Source organism: Phocoena sinus, chromosome 17 (assembly GCF_008692025.1).
Source record: "Phocoena sinus isolate mPhoSin1 chromosome 17, mPhoSin1.pri, whole genome shotgun sequence".
Lineage (NCBI taxonomy): Eukaryota > Metazoa > Chordata > Mammalia > Artiodactyla > Phocoenidae > Phocoena > Phocoena sinus.
In genome coordinates this window covers 43,961,467-43,977,625 of record NC_045779.1, presented here as the reverse complement: position 1 = coordinate 43,977,625, position 16,159 = coordinate 43,961,467, and the positions used below count along the sequence as shown (strand labels likewise).

Below are 16,159 nucleotides of genomic sequence, written 5' to 3'. Positions count from 1 at the left end.
GATGAATTAGTTTTCCACTGAAACAGTGTTCTCTGGGGTGTGTAGGGTTATAAACCAGCCCAGGAAAACCTATTAAATTGATAAAGTACCTAAAAGCTGAGCCTTTCTTTACAATAACAAATAGCAAATGTGGCACAAAATAGTAAAACAGAAAAAATTAAGTTGAACCAGAAGTAGTGGGCTGATATGATCACTGTAATTGAACATTGGTGCTTGAGGATGTGGAATTATCTGGAAGACTCTTTCTCCTGACAGCCTGCCTTTGCAAATCTGCTCCATCAGTTTGTAGCTTTGTCTTTTTTCTGCTTCAGTGCTGAGTTTTGTAGGAATGGGGGGGCGAGGAACAGGTATTAGCTAGAGTACTGAAGGATAATGAAAGGTACTTTGGGAAGGTCTGCCATCTCTGCCTGTATGGACTATTTAGGAAGTGTAGAGACCCATTCCCTGGAACATATAGTCAGTTCTGGGAAACAGAATTCTGACTAGGAAATAGAAATGTTCCTTGTCCCATGCATGTTTTGCCCACCTCCCCATCCCAGCCTTTTCACTGTTTAATACATCCCATAAGACTCATTGTACTTTACAGCCTTCAAAATAACCACATAATAATGATAGATTACTTTATTATGCCTCATCTGTAATATTGTTTTTAAGTCAAGTATTTTACTTTAGAGACTACCTGTACCCTTTTGAGGCTGTTTTGAATCTGTCTTGAAACAGGGGGAAATGTACTTTATTAGCTTTAGCCCTTGAAAATCACAAGAACAAAGATACTGAGCTATTTCCTGAAGTTCATATAATAATTTCACAAGTAACTTTCATGGTGATATTAAGTTCTGTTTATTAACAACACCTGTACTCTACAAAGATGCCAAGTAGATGTAACTCCTGTCCTCTGGCAACATTATTTGTTCTTTTTTTCTCTCTGTACCCCTTACTTTGAGCTATAAATGAGAGCCCAGGATCCTGAGTCATTTGATAACATTTTTCTTTATAAAAAGGAATCTGAGAAAAAAATTGATTCTATTTAGTGATGTTTGCTTATTAGTACTGCTTTTTAAGGTCAGGGTTTTTTTTTTGTTTTTAAAAGACTGTAAACCTCTCCTAGAAGCCAACTAATTAGGGATGCTTATTTAGAATTCTGTGGAATGATACATTTCTTAGAAGTAATCCTGTTGATCTAACATCCAACTCATAACTATGTTGAAAATAATGTTCTTAATTCCTTCTTCTTTGCTCAAAACATGATTTATACTCTTCTTGAATAAGATTATAAGGACTACTTTTACTCAAGATTGATTAAACACAGAGTAAAATCTATTAAATCACTGTCTTATGTAACCAAACTATTAATAAGGAGCAAATTATATATAAGAATATGGTTTAAGAGCAATAATATGTTTACCTTGAATTTGGACACTTAACTATGAAATTATAAGGTAAATCATTTTAAACTTCTAACAAATGTAGGTCTGTTTCATTTAAATTAAATAAGTAATATGTTTTTTCTTTAACCCATCACCCCCATTTTTCTTTTTAATTCAAGATTCACAATCGATATGAAGGCAAGGATGTTTCAAAGCACAAACGGAATTTGGCCATAGCAGGTGGTGTAACATTGTCTGTAATCGTATCTCCAGTTGTAGCTGCAGTAACTGTAGGTAAGAAATGCTTAAAAATTCTAATTACCTCAAATTTTATAGAATTAAAGTTTTGTGGGAGAATTTTGAAAAACAGAGCATTATATTGTTGAAGATATGAGAGTTACTTTATTTATTTATTTAGGGTCAGTTTGAGCCTACAGATAGCCTCTCATTCTGTAACTATATTGGTTAAAAGTAATATAAACTCAAGAGCCTAGCCTTAGGGATAGTTGGTAAATTATTAGTGGTTAATATCCCTTCCTCCCCACCAAAACACCGTTTAGAGCCCTGGCACTGAAAAAGAAAAAAGATTTACATCTTTTTTTTAACCTCATATGTGTCACCTGAGGCTAGAAGCTTTGAATCTGCTTGCATCCTTTAATAGTTGGGTAAATCTGCTTTTGGCAAGAGTTGCAGAACCCTAATACTTTTCTCCTGTACACCTTCTCTTGAAAAGACTTCTGAAATGTGTGTTTCTGTAATTTATTTTTTGGTTTGTAATGACCAATTTAATTCCTCTTTAGGTATTGGTGTTCCTATTATGTTAGCTTATGTCTATGGTGTTGTTCCGATTTCTCTCTGTCGAAGCGGAGGTTGTGGGGTCTCAGCAGGCAATGGAAAAGGAGTCAGGATTGAATTTGATGATGAAAATGATATAAATGTTGGTGGGACAAACACAGCTGTAGGTAAGTCCTTTCAGCAAAGGAAGAAAATGTACGTACTAGTAGTAATAGTGTAAGGCTGTAGGTAACATGCAAGTCAGAATTCCCATTGCTCTCTTACTAGCCCTAATAGTATTCACCCAGAAGTACATCAGAGAAATGAGCTGCTGAGGAAAGGTGAATGATGAAAGAGGGTGGGATGGTTCTGGGTACCTATAACCTCCGATGGAAATGTAATGTCTTAGAGATTCTAGATTATTTTGTGTAAAATGTTACAAATCAGTAATAAAAGGACAGAAGAGAACTGCAGTTCATAAAAGAAGAAATGCAGATGCCCAATGAGTAGAAAATATCTTTAATGTTATTCAAAGAAATAGGAATTATAACAAAAACTGGAACATATAAAGGCCCTCATAGACTACCATTAGGAGTATAAGTTAATAAGCTTTTTTAAATGTGCGTGTTCTTTTTAAAGAAATTCCCACAGTTCTTGTTAAAGAAATTGTCTTAGGGAAGTACAGGCATACCTCGGAGATGTTGTAGGTTCGCTTCCAGACCACCACAATAAAGCCAATATCACAATAAAGCAAGACATGAATTTTGGGGTTTCCCACTGCATATGAAAGTTATGTTTACACTATACTGTATATTAAGTATCTACCTGAATTTAAAAATACTTTATTGCTAAAAAATTTTAATCATGTGAGCCTTCAGCAAGTCATAATCTTTTTGCCAGTGGAGGGTCTTGCCTGGATGTTGGTGGCTGCTGACTGATCAGGGTGGTGGTTACTGAAGGCTGGGGTGGCTGTGGGAATTTCTTAAAACACGACAACAGTGAAGTTTGCCGAATTGATTGACTCTTCTTTTCAAGAATGATTTCTCTGTAGCATGCAATGCTGTTTGATAGCATTTTACCCACAACAGGACTTCTTCCAAAACTGGAGTCAAACCTCTCACACCCTGCCGCTGCTTTATCGACTAAGTTTTTTCCTTTGCTCAACCGTAAGAAGCAACTCCGCATACATGAAAGTTTTATCATCAGGTTGCAGCAATTCAGTCACATCTTCAGGCTGAGTCGCTAACTCTAGTTCTGTTGTTATTTCCACCACATCTGCAGTTACTTCCTCCACTGAATCTTGAACCCCTCAAAGTCGTCTATGAAGGTTAGAATCAACTTCTTCCAAACTGCTGTTAATGTTGATATTTTGACCTCTTTCCATGAACCACAAACGTTCTTAATGGTATCTAGAATGGTGAATCCTTTCCAGGTTTTCAATTTACCTTGCCCAGATCCATCAAAAGAATCACCATCTATGGCAGCTATAGCCTTACAAGATGTATTTCTTAGATAATAAAACTTGAAAGTTGAAATTACTCTTTGGTCCATGGGCTGCAGAATGGATGTATGTTAGCAGGCATGAAAACAACAGTAATCTCATAGTACCTCTCCATCAGAGCTCTTGGGTGACCAGGTGCATTCTCAATGGGCAGTAGTAATACTTTGAAAGGAATCTTTTTTTCTGAGCAGTAGGTCTCAACAGTGGGCTTAAAATATTCAGTAAACACATGTGTTGTCATCCAGGCTTTGTTGTTCCACTTATAGAGCACAGTCAGAGTAGATTTAGCATATTTCTTAAGAAACCTAGGATTTTCAGAATGGTAGATGAGCATTGGCTTCAACTTCAGGTCACCAGCTGCATTGGCCCCTAGTAAGAGGGTCATCCTGTCCTTTGAAGCTTCAAAGCCAGGCATCGACTTCTCTCTAGCTATGAGAGTCCTGAACAGCATCTTCTTCCAATATAAGGTGTTTCATCTGTATTAAAAATCTATTATTTAGTGTAGCCACCTTCATTAAGCATCTTAACTAGATCTTCTGGATAACTTGCTGCAGCTTCTACATCAGCACTTGCTGCATCACCTTGCTTTTTTATGTTACGGAGACGGCTTCTCTCCTTAAAGCTCATGAACCAACTCTGCTGGCGTCAGACTTTTCTTCTGCAGTGTCCTCACCTCTCTCAGCCTTTGTAGAATTAAAGACAGTTAGGGCCTTGTTCTGGATTAGGCTTTGGCTTGAGGGAATGTTGTGGCTGTTTTGATCTTCTATCCAAACTACTACAGCTTTCTGCATATCAGCAATAGTCTGTTTTGCTTTCTTATCATTCATGTGTTCACTGGAGTAGGACTTTTAATTTCTTTCAAGACTTTTTCCTTTGTGTTCACAGCTTGGCTAAATGGCACAAAAGGCCTAGCCTTTCAGCCTGCCCTAGCTTTCAGTGTACCTTCCTCACTAAGCTTAATCATTTCTACCTTTTGATTTAAAGTGAAAGATGTGCAATTTTTCTTTTCACTTAAACATTTAAGAGGCCATTGTAGGGTTATTAATTGGCCTAATTTCAATATTGTTGTGTCTTAAGGAATAGGGGGGCCCGAGGAGAAGAGAGAGAGATGGGGGAACAGCCCATTGGTGGAGTGATCAGAACCCATACACATTTATCAATTAAATTAGCTGTCATATATGGGTGCGGTTCATGGCACCCCAAAACAATGACCATAGTAACATGAAAGATCACTGATCGCAGATCGCCATAACAAATATAATAATAATGAAAAAGTTTGAAATATTCCAAGAATTACCAAAATGTGACACAGAGACGCAAAGTGAGCAAATGATGTTGGGAAAACGGCGCTGATAGACTTGCTTAAAGCAGGGTTGCCATAAACCTTTCACTTGTTTAAAAAACAAACACAGTATCTTTTTTAAATTAATTAATTGATTAATTTACTTTTGGCTGCGTTGGGTCTTCTTTGCTGCGCGCGGGCTTTGTCTAGTTGCAGCGAGTGGGGGCTACTCTTCGTTGTGGTGCATGGGCTTCTCATTGCGGTGGCTTCTCTTGTTGCAGAGCACGGGCTCTAGGCACACAGGCTTCAGTAGTTTTGGCGCGCGGGCTTAGTTGCTCCACGGCATGTGGGATCCTCCCAGACCAGGGCTCGAATCCGTGTCCACTGCATTGGCAGGTGGATTCTTAACTACTGCGCCACCAGGGAAGTCCCAACACAGTATCTTTGAAGCGCAATAAACTGAGGTTTGCCTGTAATCAGGCATATGTGCAAAGATAATGTTCTCTTCCTTACCTCCCGTTCTCACTTGAACTCACTCCAATCAGATTTTGGTCCCTACCATTCCAAAATTTCCTCTCTGCCACTCCACCAAAGCAGAGTCACCAGTCACCTCCATGTTACCAAATATAGTGGTCAATTCTTGATTTTCATCTTACTGTAACAGTACACCTGACATGGTAGAGCATGCCCTCCTTCTTAAAACATTTTCTCTACTTGTTTTCTGGATAACCACTTCTCATCTCATCATATCTCCTGGCCACTCTTCAGCTTTCTTTGCTGGTTCATTTTCCTCTCCTAACCTCTAAATTTTGGAGTTTCCCAGGGCTCTCAGTTCTCAGATTTCTCTTCTTAATCTACACGCACTCCCTAGGTAATCTCCTCTGTTAAATAATATATAGACAAACAACTCTTCAGTTTATGTTTAGGCTAGAACTGTCCTCTAAACTTCAATTCATACATCTAACTCTTCTACCTAAGCTGCACTGGAACGTCTAACAAGAATTCCAAGCTTAAGAGTCTGTAACCAGACTCTTCGCTCTAAAACCTGTTGTCCTCTCAGTCATCCTTCCCTTGTTTAGTAGCCTCTTCATTCTTGCTGTTGCTGTGCCGAAACCTCTGCTGCTGATGACTCTCCCTTCTCCCTTTTTACCCTACGTCTGATCCGTCAGCAAGTTTTGCTGCTTCCTTCAGTATTTAGCCATAATTCCACCATTTCTCACCATCTGTACTGCTATTCCACTAGTCCAAGCTACTCTCTTTTATCCTGGGTTATAGTAATAGCCTCTTAAGTGATCCATCAGCTTTCAGCTTCCACTCACCATTCCACATAATGATATTTTTAAAACATAAGTTAGATCTAACTTGTGTTCAAAATTCTCCCAGTGCTTCTAACTGTACCAGGGGCGGGGGGATGGAATCGACAGTTGCTACCATGGCCCATAAGTCCCCCTCTGGTCTTTGCTGAGCTACATCTCTGAACTCTTCCCTTATACCACCTGTCCTTAATGTTGAGGATGCCAAACATACTTCCACTTATAGGCTTTTAAACTTGCAGTTTCCTCTGCCTGGAATACTCTTCCCCCAGATAATTTCATGGCTCATCTCTTCACTTCCTTTGAGTCTCTGATCATACTATATAAAACAATACACAGGCGCTTGCATGTGCACACACACATGCACTCCTCATCACTCTCACTGCCTTTTACTCCCCTTTACTCTGCTTTATTTTTTCTCACAGCATTTATCACCATATAATTTTATTTATTGCTCTCCCCAACTAGAGTGTAAGCTTTTTGAGGGCAGGTTGTTCGTCTCTTTGATCCACTGTGTCCCCAGTACTTAGAAACAGAGTTGGGTTATATAATAGGAACTCAAATATTGGAGCAAATAAATAAATCCTCCAATATAAAGCCTGTGAAAAGTATTGTAAGATTGGAATATAGTGGTATCAGATCTTGAAATAGCTTGTAGACAGTCGGAACTGTGGAATATATCAAGAAGTCAACTTTTGGCCCATTCTTATTGTCCTAGAGAATACTAAGCTCTTTAAATAACACCTTATTGAAAACTGTCACATAATTTTTCTCAAAGTCAGCTAAATTCTTCAACCGTCAGGTTCTTTATAGAATTCCTAAATCTTCTTGATTTTCTTGTAAAGTACAGGCATACTTCATTTTATCGCACTTTGCAGCTAATTGCATTTTTTGCAGATTGAAGGCTTGTGGCAACCCTGAGTTGTCAGATGATGGTTAGCATTTTTTTTAGCAATAAAGTATTTTTTAATCACTGTATATACATTTTTTTTAGACGTAATGCTATTGCACACTTTTCTATAGTATAGTGTAAACATAACTTTTATATGCACTGGGAAACCCAAAAATTCATGTGACCCACTTTATTCTGATACTTGCTTTATTGCCATGGTCTGGAACCAAACCCACAATACATATCTCCAAGGTATGCCTGTAGTGACCATTTAAAACTGAGGGCATCCTTAATCCAACTTTACCCTGTGAGATATTTCCGTTTACTCTTATTCCACGGTTATGTTTTGTGTCCCTGACTCCAGACACCTTTTCTTTTTTTTCTTTTTTTTTTTTTTTTTGCGGTACGCGGGCTTCTCACTGTTGTGGCCTCTCCCGCTGCGGAGCACAGGCTCCGGATGCGCAGGCTCAGCGGCCATGGCTCACGGGCCCAGCCGCTCCGCGGCATGTGGGATCTTCCCGGACCGGGGCACAAACCCGTGTCCCCTGCATCGGCAGGCGGACTCTCAACCACTGCGCCACCAGGGAAGCCCCAGACACCTTTTCTATTCCTGTGTATGTTTTATACTTTATATGAAAATATGTCCTATCTGAAATCATGACAGACTTTATGGAGAGGGAAATCAATAATCACACTTATTTAATTTCTTTGAAATATTTGCATTTAGACACAACTTCAGTAGCAGAAGCAAGACACAACCCTAGCATAGGGGAGGGAAGTGTTGGTGGTTTGACTGGCAGTTTGAGTGCAAGTGGAAGCCACATGGATCGAATAGGAGCCATCCGGGACAACCTGAGTGAAACGGCCAGCACCATGGCGCTCGCTGGAGCCAGTATCACAGGGAGTCTGTCAGGAAGTGCCATGGTGAACTGTTTTCACAGGTGAGAAAACTGTGCTTTGTGTTTTGTTTTGGTTTGGTTTTGCCTTAACTACAAATTATTAATTATTATAGATGAGGAGAGTTTTGAACACAAAGCATGATGATGGCATATAATCTTACTGTGTCAGGGTTGAAAACAGTAAGGTTTCAAACACGGAAATTTAGTGGTAAACAGTGAGTAAGGAGATTTGATGAGGTAAAAACCAAGTCTAAGGGATAACATGCCATTTTTTTCACTGCACTTGTCAGATTTTATATTATGAGTCAGTGCTGGAGCTGCCTCGGTGAATACTGTAAAGGCAGTGATTAAGCTTGGACCTTACCACTGGAGGTGGCCACAGCTGTTAGGAAATGAGACGCTGGCTGAAGCCTGGGGGAGCAGGTGGAGTCAGGATATCCGGAAATGCAAGAACTGAGGCCGATAGAGTCTGCCTGGGTCCTTTTATGTATTAATGGTTATTTAATTCTCACGAAGTCTTTTACCCAAAGCCATGTAGATAAGTAGGATAAGTTAAAGCATTTTTATCTTCTTTTGTTACCTCTTTAATTCACTTTTCTTTACTTTTGTTTACTAGCTTTGGGATGTTTTTTTAAACGTAGGGGAGAGTACATGAATTAAAAGATAAATCAGGGCTTCCCTGGTGGCGCAGTGGTTGAGAGTCCGCCTGCCGATGCAGGGGACACGGGTTCGTGTCCTGGTCCGGGAAGATCCCACATGCCGCGGAGTGGCTGGGCCCGTGAGCCATGGCCACTGAGCCTGCGCGGCCGGAGCCTGTGCTCCGCAACGGGAGAGGCCACAGCAGTGAGAGGCCTGCATACCACAAAAAAAAAAAAAGATATATCAGTTATGTTTATCTTATTTTTAGGTAGTGTGCTTTTAAACACAAACTCTTAAGTTATAGTGGTGTATATTATGTCTCTTTTTTTTGATAAATTTATTTGTTTTTGGCTGCATTGGGTCTTCGTTGCTGCACAAGGGTTTTCTCTAGTTGTGGTGAGCGGGAGCTACTCTTTGTTGTAGTGCACGGTCTTCTCACCACGGTGCCTTCTCTTGTTGCAGAGCATGGGCTCTAGGTGCACGGGCTTCAGTAGTTGTGGCTCGCAGGCTCTAGAGCGCAGGCTCAGTGGTTGCGGCGCACGGGCTTAGTTGTTCTGCAGCATGTGGGATCTTTCTGGACCAGGGCTCAAACCCGTACCCCCTACGTTGGCAGGCAGATTCTTAACCACTGCGCCACCAGGGACGTCCCTATTATGTCTTTTTTAAAGAGTCAGGTGTTAAATTTGGAACTATTTTTAATATATAGATGCCCAGGATTTTTTGAGGCACTGATTTGTCATGTAGAATGGTTTTTAATGTATTCCGATTTGGTGTTTTGCACTAAAGTGTGGCAAGCAAAGCACCGCATCATAAGAATATTGGAGCATGTTTAAGTTAAAATCCTTTATGTTCTTTTTGTATTACTCTGTTATTACCTTACTTGGCAGACAGCTAATTTTACCATTTTATCTGGATGGCTGGTACTGTTCAATGTGCTGCAGTAGAATTTGAATAATCAAATAAAAGGAAACTTAAAAAAATAATGTTTATAGTTGTTTCTAAAATAGCTTCTTGTTACTAAATTATTGAAAGATACATTCTCATAGTAGTGTTGATATTATATGTAGTTGATTTTTTTTCTAATACCCCTCTCTTTAAGGTTGGAAGTACAAGCAGACGTACAGAAAGAACGGTACAGCCTAAGTGGAGAATCTGGCACAGTCAGTTTGGGAACAGTTAGTGATAATGCCAGCACCAAGGCAATGGCAGGATCCATTCTGAATTCCTACATCCCATTGGACAAGTAAGGAAAAAATTGTTATAAAGTCAGAAGTATTTTTAAAATTAATTTGTAAAGAATTATCCCTATCATTAGGCAAAATTATTGTGAATAATGGTTATCTACTATTAGGTTCTCTGCAAGAAGAAAGTGGTGAGATGTCCAGAATAGGCAGATCCATAGAGACAGAAATTAGGTTAGTGGTTGCTAGGGGTTGGGGGGAGGGAAGAATGGGAACTGGCTGCTAATGGGTTTCTTTTGGGGATGATGAAAATGTTTTGAAGTTCAGTAGTGGTGATAGTTGCAAACTCTGTGAATATACTATAAACCACTGAATTGTGCACTTGAAACAGGTGAATTTTATGATATGCAAATTATATCTCAATACAACTGTTGTGAAAAAAAAAATGGAGAAGGTAGCATAGTACCTGGAATAGCATAAGCAATGAGTGTAGTTGCTTCTGTTTTATTTTAAATTGAAGTATTATTTTAAAGATAGTCCTCTTATTTCAAGCAACTTTTTTCTATTAGTAGAATGTATCCTGCATTAATTTGTTCTAATAGCTTTTATATAGTCTTTGAAGTTTTCACACAGAAGCCTCTCCCCCTTTGCTGTCATTTGCATTTTTCTTTTTAAAAAGAGGAAGTCAGAAATTTATATGTGTTACTCTTATGTTCCAGAGAAGGCAACAGTATGGAGGTTCAGGTAGATATCGAGTCAAAGCCATCCAAATTCAGGCACAACAGTGGAAGCAGCAGTGTGGAGGATGGCAGTGCCACCCGAAGTCATCCTGGGGGTTCATCCAGTGGCTTGCCTGAAGGTAAATCCAGTGCCACCAAGTGGTCCAAAGAAGCAGCAGCAGGAAAGAAATCAAAAAGTGGTAAATTGAGGAAAAAGAGTAACATGAAGATAAATGAGACCAGAGAGGACATGGATGCACAGTTGTTAGAACAACAGAGTACGAACTCAAGTGAATTCGAGGCACCATCCCTCAGTGACAGTATGCCTTCTGTAGCAGATTCCCACTCTAGTCATTTTTCTGAATTTAGTTGTTCTGACCTAGAAAGCATGAAAACTTCTTGTAGTCATGGTTCCACTGATTATCACGCCCGCTTTGCTACTGTTAACATTCTTCCTGAGGTAGAAAACGACCGTCTGGAAAATTCCCCCCATCAGTGTAGCATTTCTGTGCTTACTAAAACTGCTTCATGTTCAGAAGTTCCACAGTTGAATCATATTGCTGAAGAACATGGCAACAGTGGTATAAAAACCAATATTGATTTATATTTTGGCAGTGCACTAAAAGAAGCAAATAACAACCATTCACATCAGACAGTGGAATTAAAAGTTGCAATTCAGACTGATATATAGACCTATAAATGCTGCAAAATAATTACCACTTGAAAAACCTTGTTTGGAGCTGGTTGAACTGCACGTGACTATTTTAAGTTTCAAGTTGCCAGCAAACGCTGGGTTGCATCATCATAATGCAGATACAGTTTCTGTGTTCAGCAAAGCATTGTGTTTCGTGTGGATCTTAATTACCAAACTATGAAATGAAGGCTTTAAAAGTGCATTATTGTAAGGACAGTAATTCTTAAGAGAATTATGTTTTGTGTGTTTGCCACAAAACATTGCTTGAAGCACATACTTGTGTATTTAGATAGAAATTTGGCTTAATTTATAATCAATATAAAATACTAATGCAGTTCTACAGCATTCTTATGAAGAGAACTTGAGGCTTAGGGCTAAGTGGTTAGTGACATTTTATTGAAACCACTAAAAGATACTGTTTAAAGAACCTTGCAGGTTACTCGCAGTATACGATACACTTTGTAACATTTATGTTCATAACTGGGCATAAATTTCATTTTTTTCTTCATATGCAGTGTGGATATATACAGCTTAATGCAGCCCATTTGCTACCATTTGGATACTTAGACACTTTGAGCAAGATTGTGGCAGTTTTTGCACAACTTTGAAATAGAAACACCTGGTACCCTATATATCTTGTATATTGTTGCCATCTTAGAAGAAAAGTGTAAAAGTAGGTAATTAAGTATACTGACAGCACCAAATAAAATATATAAAACTGCAAAATAAAATTCCATTAGTTTATAAGTATTACAAAAAAGTCACCTTTCATTAAGGGGAAGTTTGCACCCCACTGATTCTTGGTGCCTTCAGAATAGAGTAGATTTTAAGGGCCGCTGTATTGTTTTCCATAATGTCCTCTCTAGCCACCTTGGATTATGTAGAAAAATACAGGGTAGAGAAACATAAATATGATTAACAATAACAATGCTGAAAAAGTATTAGCCTACCAAAGACACACTCAGGCTTTAGTGAATAACTTTACATAACCTCAGTTTTTAGCACATGTATATCTTCTCCAATCATGAAATCAAAGCACGGTGCAGAGTTTGTACTAAGGAGGGGTCTGTATATGGCTGGCTTTATTTTCCTTTGCTTTTGTTTATGGAAGATGTTCAGCTGACATAAACAGAAGTTGGCCAAAATATTGCCTATACTGTTAACTTCCAGTATAATTCACTTAAATAAAACAGGCTAACCTCAGTTAAAATATTCCATCTTATGTGTTTCTTTTAAGTATTACCATTATGGTGCTACAGAGCTTTTTCTTTTGATAAAAAGAAAAATGCCATGGGCTGCAGTCTTCTTTCATCATTTTTCTCACCAGGCCCATTAATATGCTTATAACACTAGTGCCAGTTATTTTATTTTATAATGCTTATTATGGTATTTGTATATTTGTCTGCATTCCAATTTTGTTCAATAGTGAGTGTGTAAACTGCATACATGAAATAAATGTAAATACTAATGTATCGCTGCCTATGGTTTGTGCACTGACATTTTTATAAGAACAGGAATATTCATTTGCCATGTGGCAAATTCGTAAATATTGCAAGCCACTGAGAGGATTCTGCATTCTAGTCTCAGCCTAGAGGGAAGCATCTGCTGAAATTCTCAACAAACAATGTTAGAAACTATCCTTTCTTCATGTCGAATACCTGCCTTTCCTCCAGAAAGAAGCTGCTTTATTCATCAACATAAATTCATTTCTTTAAAGTATGTTGGTTGAAAAGTAAATAGAGCTGTCGTTTAAATTGTGAAGAGATAAGCATTATAAATCCTCATCTTAAAAGAAAATAGGGTTTCCCTGGTGGTGCAGTGGTTAAGAATTTGCCTGCCAATGCAGGGGACACGGGTTTGAGCCTGGTCCAGGAAGATCCCACATGCCGCGGAGCACCTAAGCCCGTGCACCACAACTACTGATCCTGCACCCTAGAGCCCGTGAGCTACAACTACTGAGCCCGTGTGCCACAACTACTGAGCCCGTGCACCTAGAGCCTATGCTCTGCAACAAGAGAAGCTACTGCAATGAGAAGCCCGTGCACCACAACGAAGAGTAGCCCCCGCTCGCCGCAACTAGAGAAAGCCCGTGTGCAGCAACGAAGACCCAATGCAGCCAAAAATAAATAAATAAATAAATTTGTAAAATAAAAACAAAGATTAAAAAAAAAGAAAAGTAAAAAGATCTTAAAAGACTTCTAAGAGATTCTACTCTGGCAACATTAGATTATGAAACTAGAGCCATTTAAATTCAAGCTAATAATTGTAATGAAACGCTTTCTATTCTCATAGCCTCTATAAAATACATAGATGGTTTTTCTGTTTTCCTGTTACATAGTTAATACTTCATGAAAATAATATATATGAATATGTTGACTGCCTTCTTGACATTTCTGTAAAAAAGCTAAAGAGTAAATGGAAAGCTAAATGATCTTAGGAGGAATACGGCAAAGACGGTGCCGAGTTAGGAGGCCTGTGCAGTCGGTGCACCCCATCCCTCTCCTGGTTGTACCCCAACCAGTACTGCCTCAGTCTCACTTTAAAAATGGCCTAATCCTTTCAACTGACTTAAGAAGTTCCTTCAAACTTGGATTAATTAAGGACCAAACCAGATTCCTCTGGAGCTCAACCTTGGGCTATCATAGCATAAGAGAATACTCCACAGTTCAAGACAGGCCTTAACACATCAAAATCTTTTAAAAGCCCTTTACACTTTGCTTTCTTTAAGGGGAAAATCGCATAGTGGTGAGAGAAAGAATACACAGATAGTGATCATATACCCTACTGTTTATTGTGTGGGCTACCAGTTTAACTGAATTCTCTTAAATGTACAAATTTCCAGCTTCAGAGCACTGAGTTAGTAAGCTTTTTATGTTAAATTTATACAATTCATCTTTCTTAACTTATTTTCACCAGAACTTGGGTTAATTTGTAAATATGTAAGATTTTCCATAGTATATTGTCTAGTTAAATACAAATTTTGGAGAACTTCCCCATGATGATGGGGAAGGAAGACTCTAAACTCACCTCCTCCCACGGGCACACCAAAATTACAATGATTTACAGAGGAATTATCTATGAAAATGACCTGAAGACTGGCAGATAAGATTTTCCACAGCTAAAGATATATAGAAGGGGCCACAACAGATGCGTAGAAGGGGTGGAGACTCGGTATAGTCAGGACTCACACCCCCAGGTCAGTGACCCACAAATGGGAGGAATATCACAAGCACAGAGGTCCTCCCCAGGGAATGAGGGGTCTGAGCCCCATGTTGGGCTCCTAGCCCAGGAGTTCTATGCCAAAAGATGAGCCCCCAGGACATCTGGTTTTGAAAATAGGGCTTTTGAAAAACATGCTGATTCTAAAAAGCAGAGCTTATGTTTGAGAGCTGGAGGGCTATAGGATAGAGAGAGTCTGCTCTTAGAGGGCACATGAAAAGTCTCACGTGCTCACAGTCCCAATGCAGAGGGAGAAATTCGAAAGGAGCCCAGGTCCTAGGCCCATGCGCTTTTGCACAGCAAAGGAAACCATCTATCAAGTGAAAAGGCAGCCTACTGAGTGGAAGGAGATATTTGCAAATGATATGTGTGATAAGAGGTTAATATCCAAAATATATAAAGAACTCATACAACTGAATATCAAAAAAAATTCCGTTAAAAAAATGGACAGAGGACCTGAATAGACATTTTTCCAGAAAAGACATACAGATGGCCAACAGGCACATGAAAAGATGCTCAACATCACTATCATGAGGGAAATGCAAATCAAAACCACAATGAGATAGCCCCTCACAGCTGTCACAATGACTGTAATCAAAAAGACAACGAAAACAAATAAGTATTGGCGAGGATGCGGAGAAAAGGGGACCATCCTGCGCTGTTGGTAGGAATGTAAATTGGTGCGGCCACCATGGAGAACAGTATGGAGGCCCCTCAAGAAACTGAAAGTGGAATTACCAAATGATCCAGCAATTACAGATCTGGGTATTTTTGTGAAGAAACAAAAACACTAATTTGAAAAGATATATGCACCACTATGTTCATAGCAGCATTATTTACAATAGGCAAGATATGGAAGCAATCTAAGTGCCCATCAGTAGGTGAATGGATAGAGAAGGTGTGTGTGTGTGTGTGTGTATACACACACACACACACACACATACAGTGTTGGCCAAAAGTTCGGGTTTTTCCATGTGAATATAAGCCATAAAGAAGAATGAAATTGTGCCATTTGCAGCAACATGGATGGATGTATAGGGCATTATGCTAAGTGAGGTAAGTCAAAGACAAATATCATATGATCTCACTTATATGTGGGATCTAAAAAAGCAAAATGAAAACAGACTCAGATAAAGAGAACAAATGGGTGGTTGCCAGATTCGGGGGAAGGAGGGTGCTTTGGGCAAAGTAAGTGATGAGTATTAAAAGATACAAACTTCCAGTTATAAAATAAATGAGCCCCAGGGATGTAATATACATCATAAAGAATATGGTCAATAATACTGTAATAACTTTGGAGACAGATGGTTACTAGATTTATCATAACGATCATTTTGTAATGTATGTAAATGTCAAATCACTATGTAGTACACCTGAAACTAACATAATATTGTATGTCAACTATATTTCAATTAAAAAAAAATAAACTTTGATCACCAAAGGATAAAATATATGTTGAAAACCATCAGAGCTACTAATTCATACATAACATGAGCAAAATACCTAAACTCCTACTCCTTATATCATTTTGCCAATTTTAGAGTCAATTAAGATTTCCAGCTGCATTTTATATGGCTCTTTTAATGAGTTTGTTTCATTTATTTCCCTTAATTAAGTATGAGATATCATTGCTTAAAGCCAGTATTTACATACTGGTTGTTTCTGGATGCCCAAAATAG

At 38.8% G+C, this 16,159-nt stretch overlaps 1 protein-coding gene across 5 annotated transcripts in view; it reads left to right on the top strand.

Annotated features, from left to right (window-relative positions):
- The window catches only part of RNF19A (ring finger protein 19A, RBR E3 ubiquitin protein ligase), a 61,425-nt gene extending 45,961 nt beyond the window's left edge, over positions 1-15,464 (top strand). For 4 of the 5 annotated variants that reach the window (XM_032609893.1, XM_032609894.1, XM_032609891.1 and 1 more), the window contains 5 exons: positions 1,547-1,661; positions 2,168-2,329; positions 7,857-8,070; positions 9,767-9,910; positions 10,568-15,464. In XM_032609893.1, coding sequence (XP_032465784.1) covers positions 1,547-1,661; positions 2,168-2,329; positions 7,857-8,070; positions 9,767-9,910; positions 10,568-11,258 — 1,326 coding nt within the window. In that variant the 3' untranslated portion in view covers positions 11,259-15,464. The remainder of the gene's footprint in view (positions 1-1,546; positions 1,662-2,167; positions 2,330-7,856; positions 8,071-9,766; positions 9,911-10,567) is intronic. The other variant, XM_032609895.1, reaches the window with a different exon arrangement.
- The last annotated feature ends 695 nt before the right edge of the window (positions 15,465-16,159 follow it).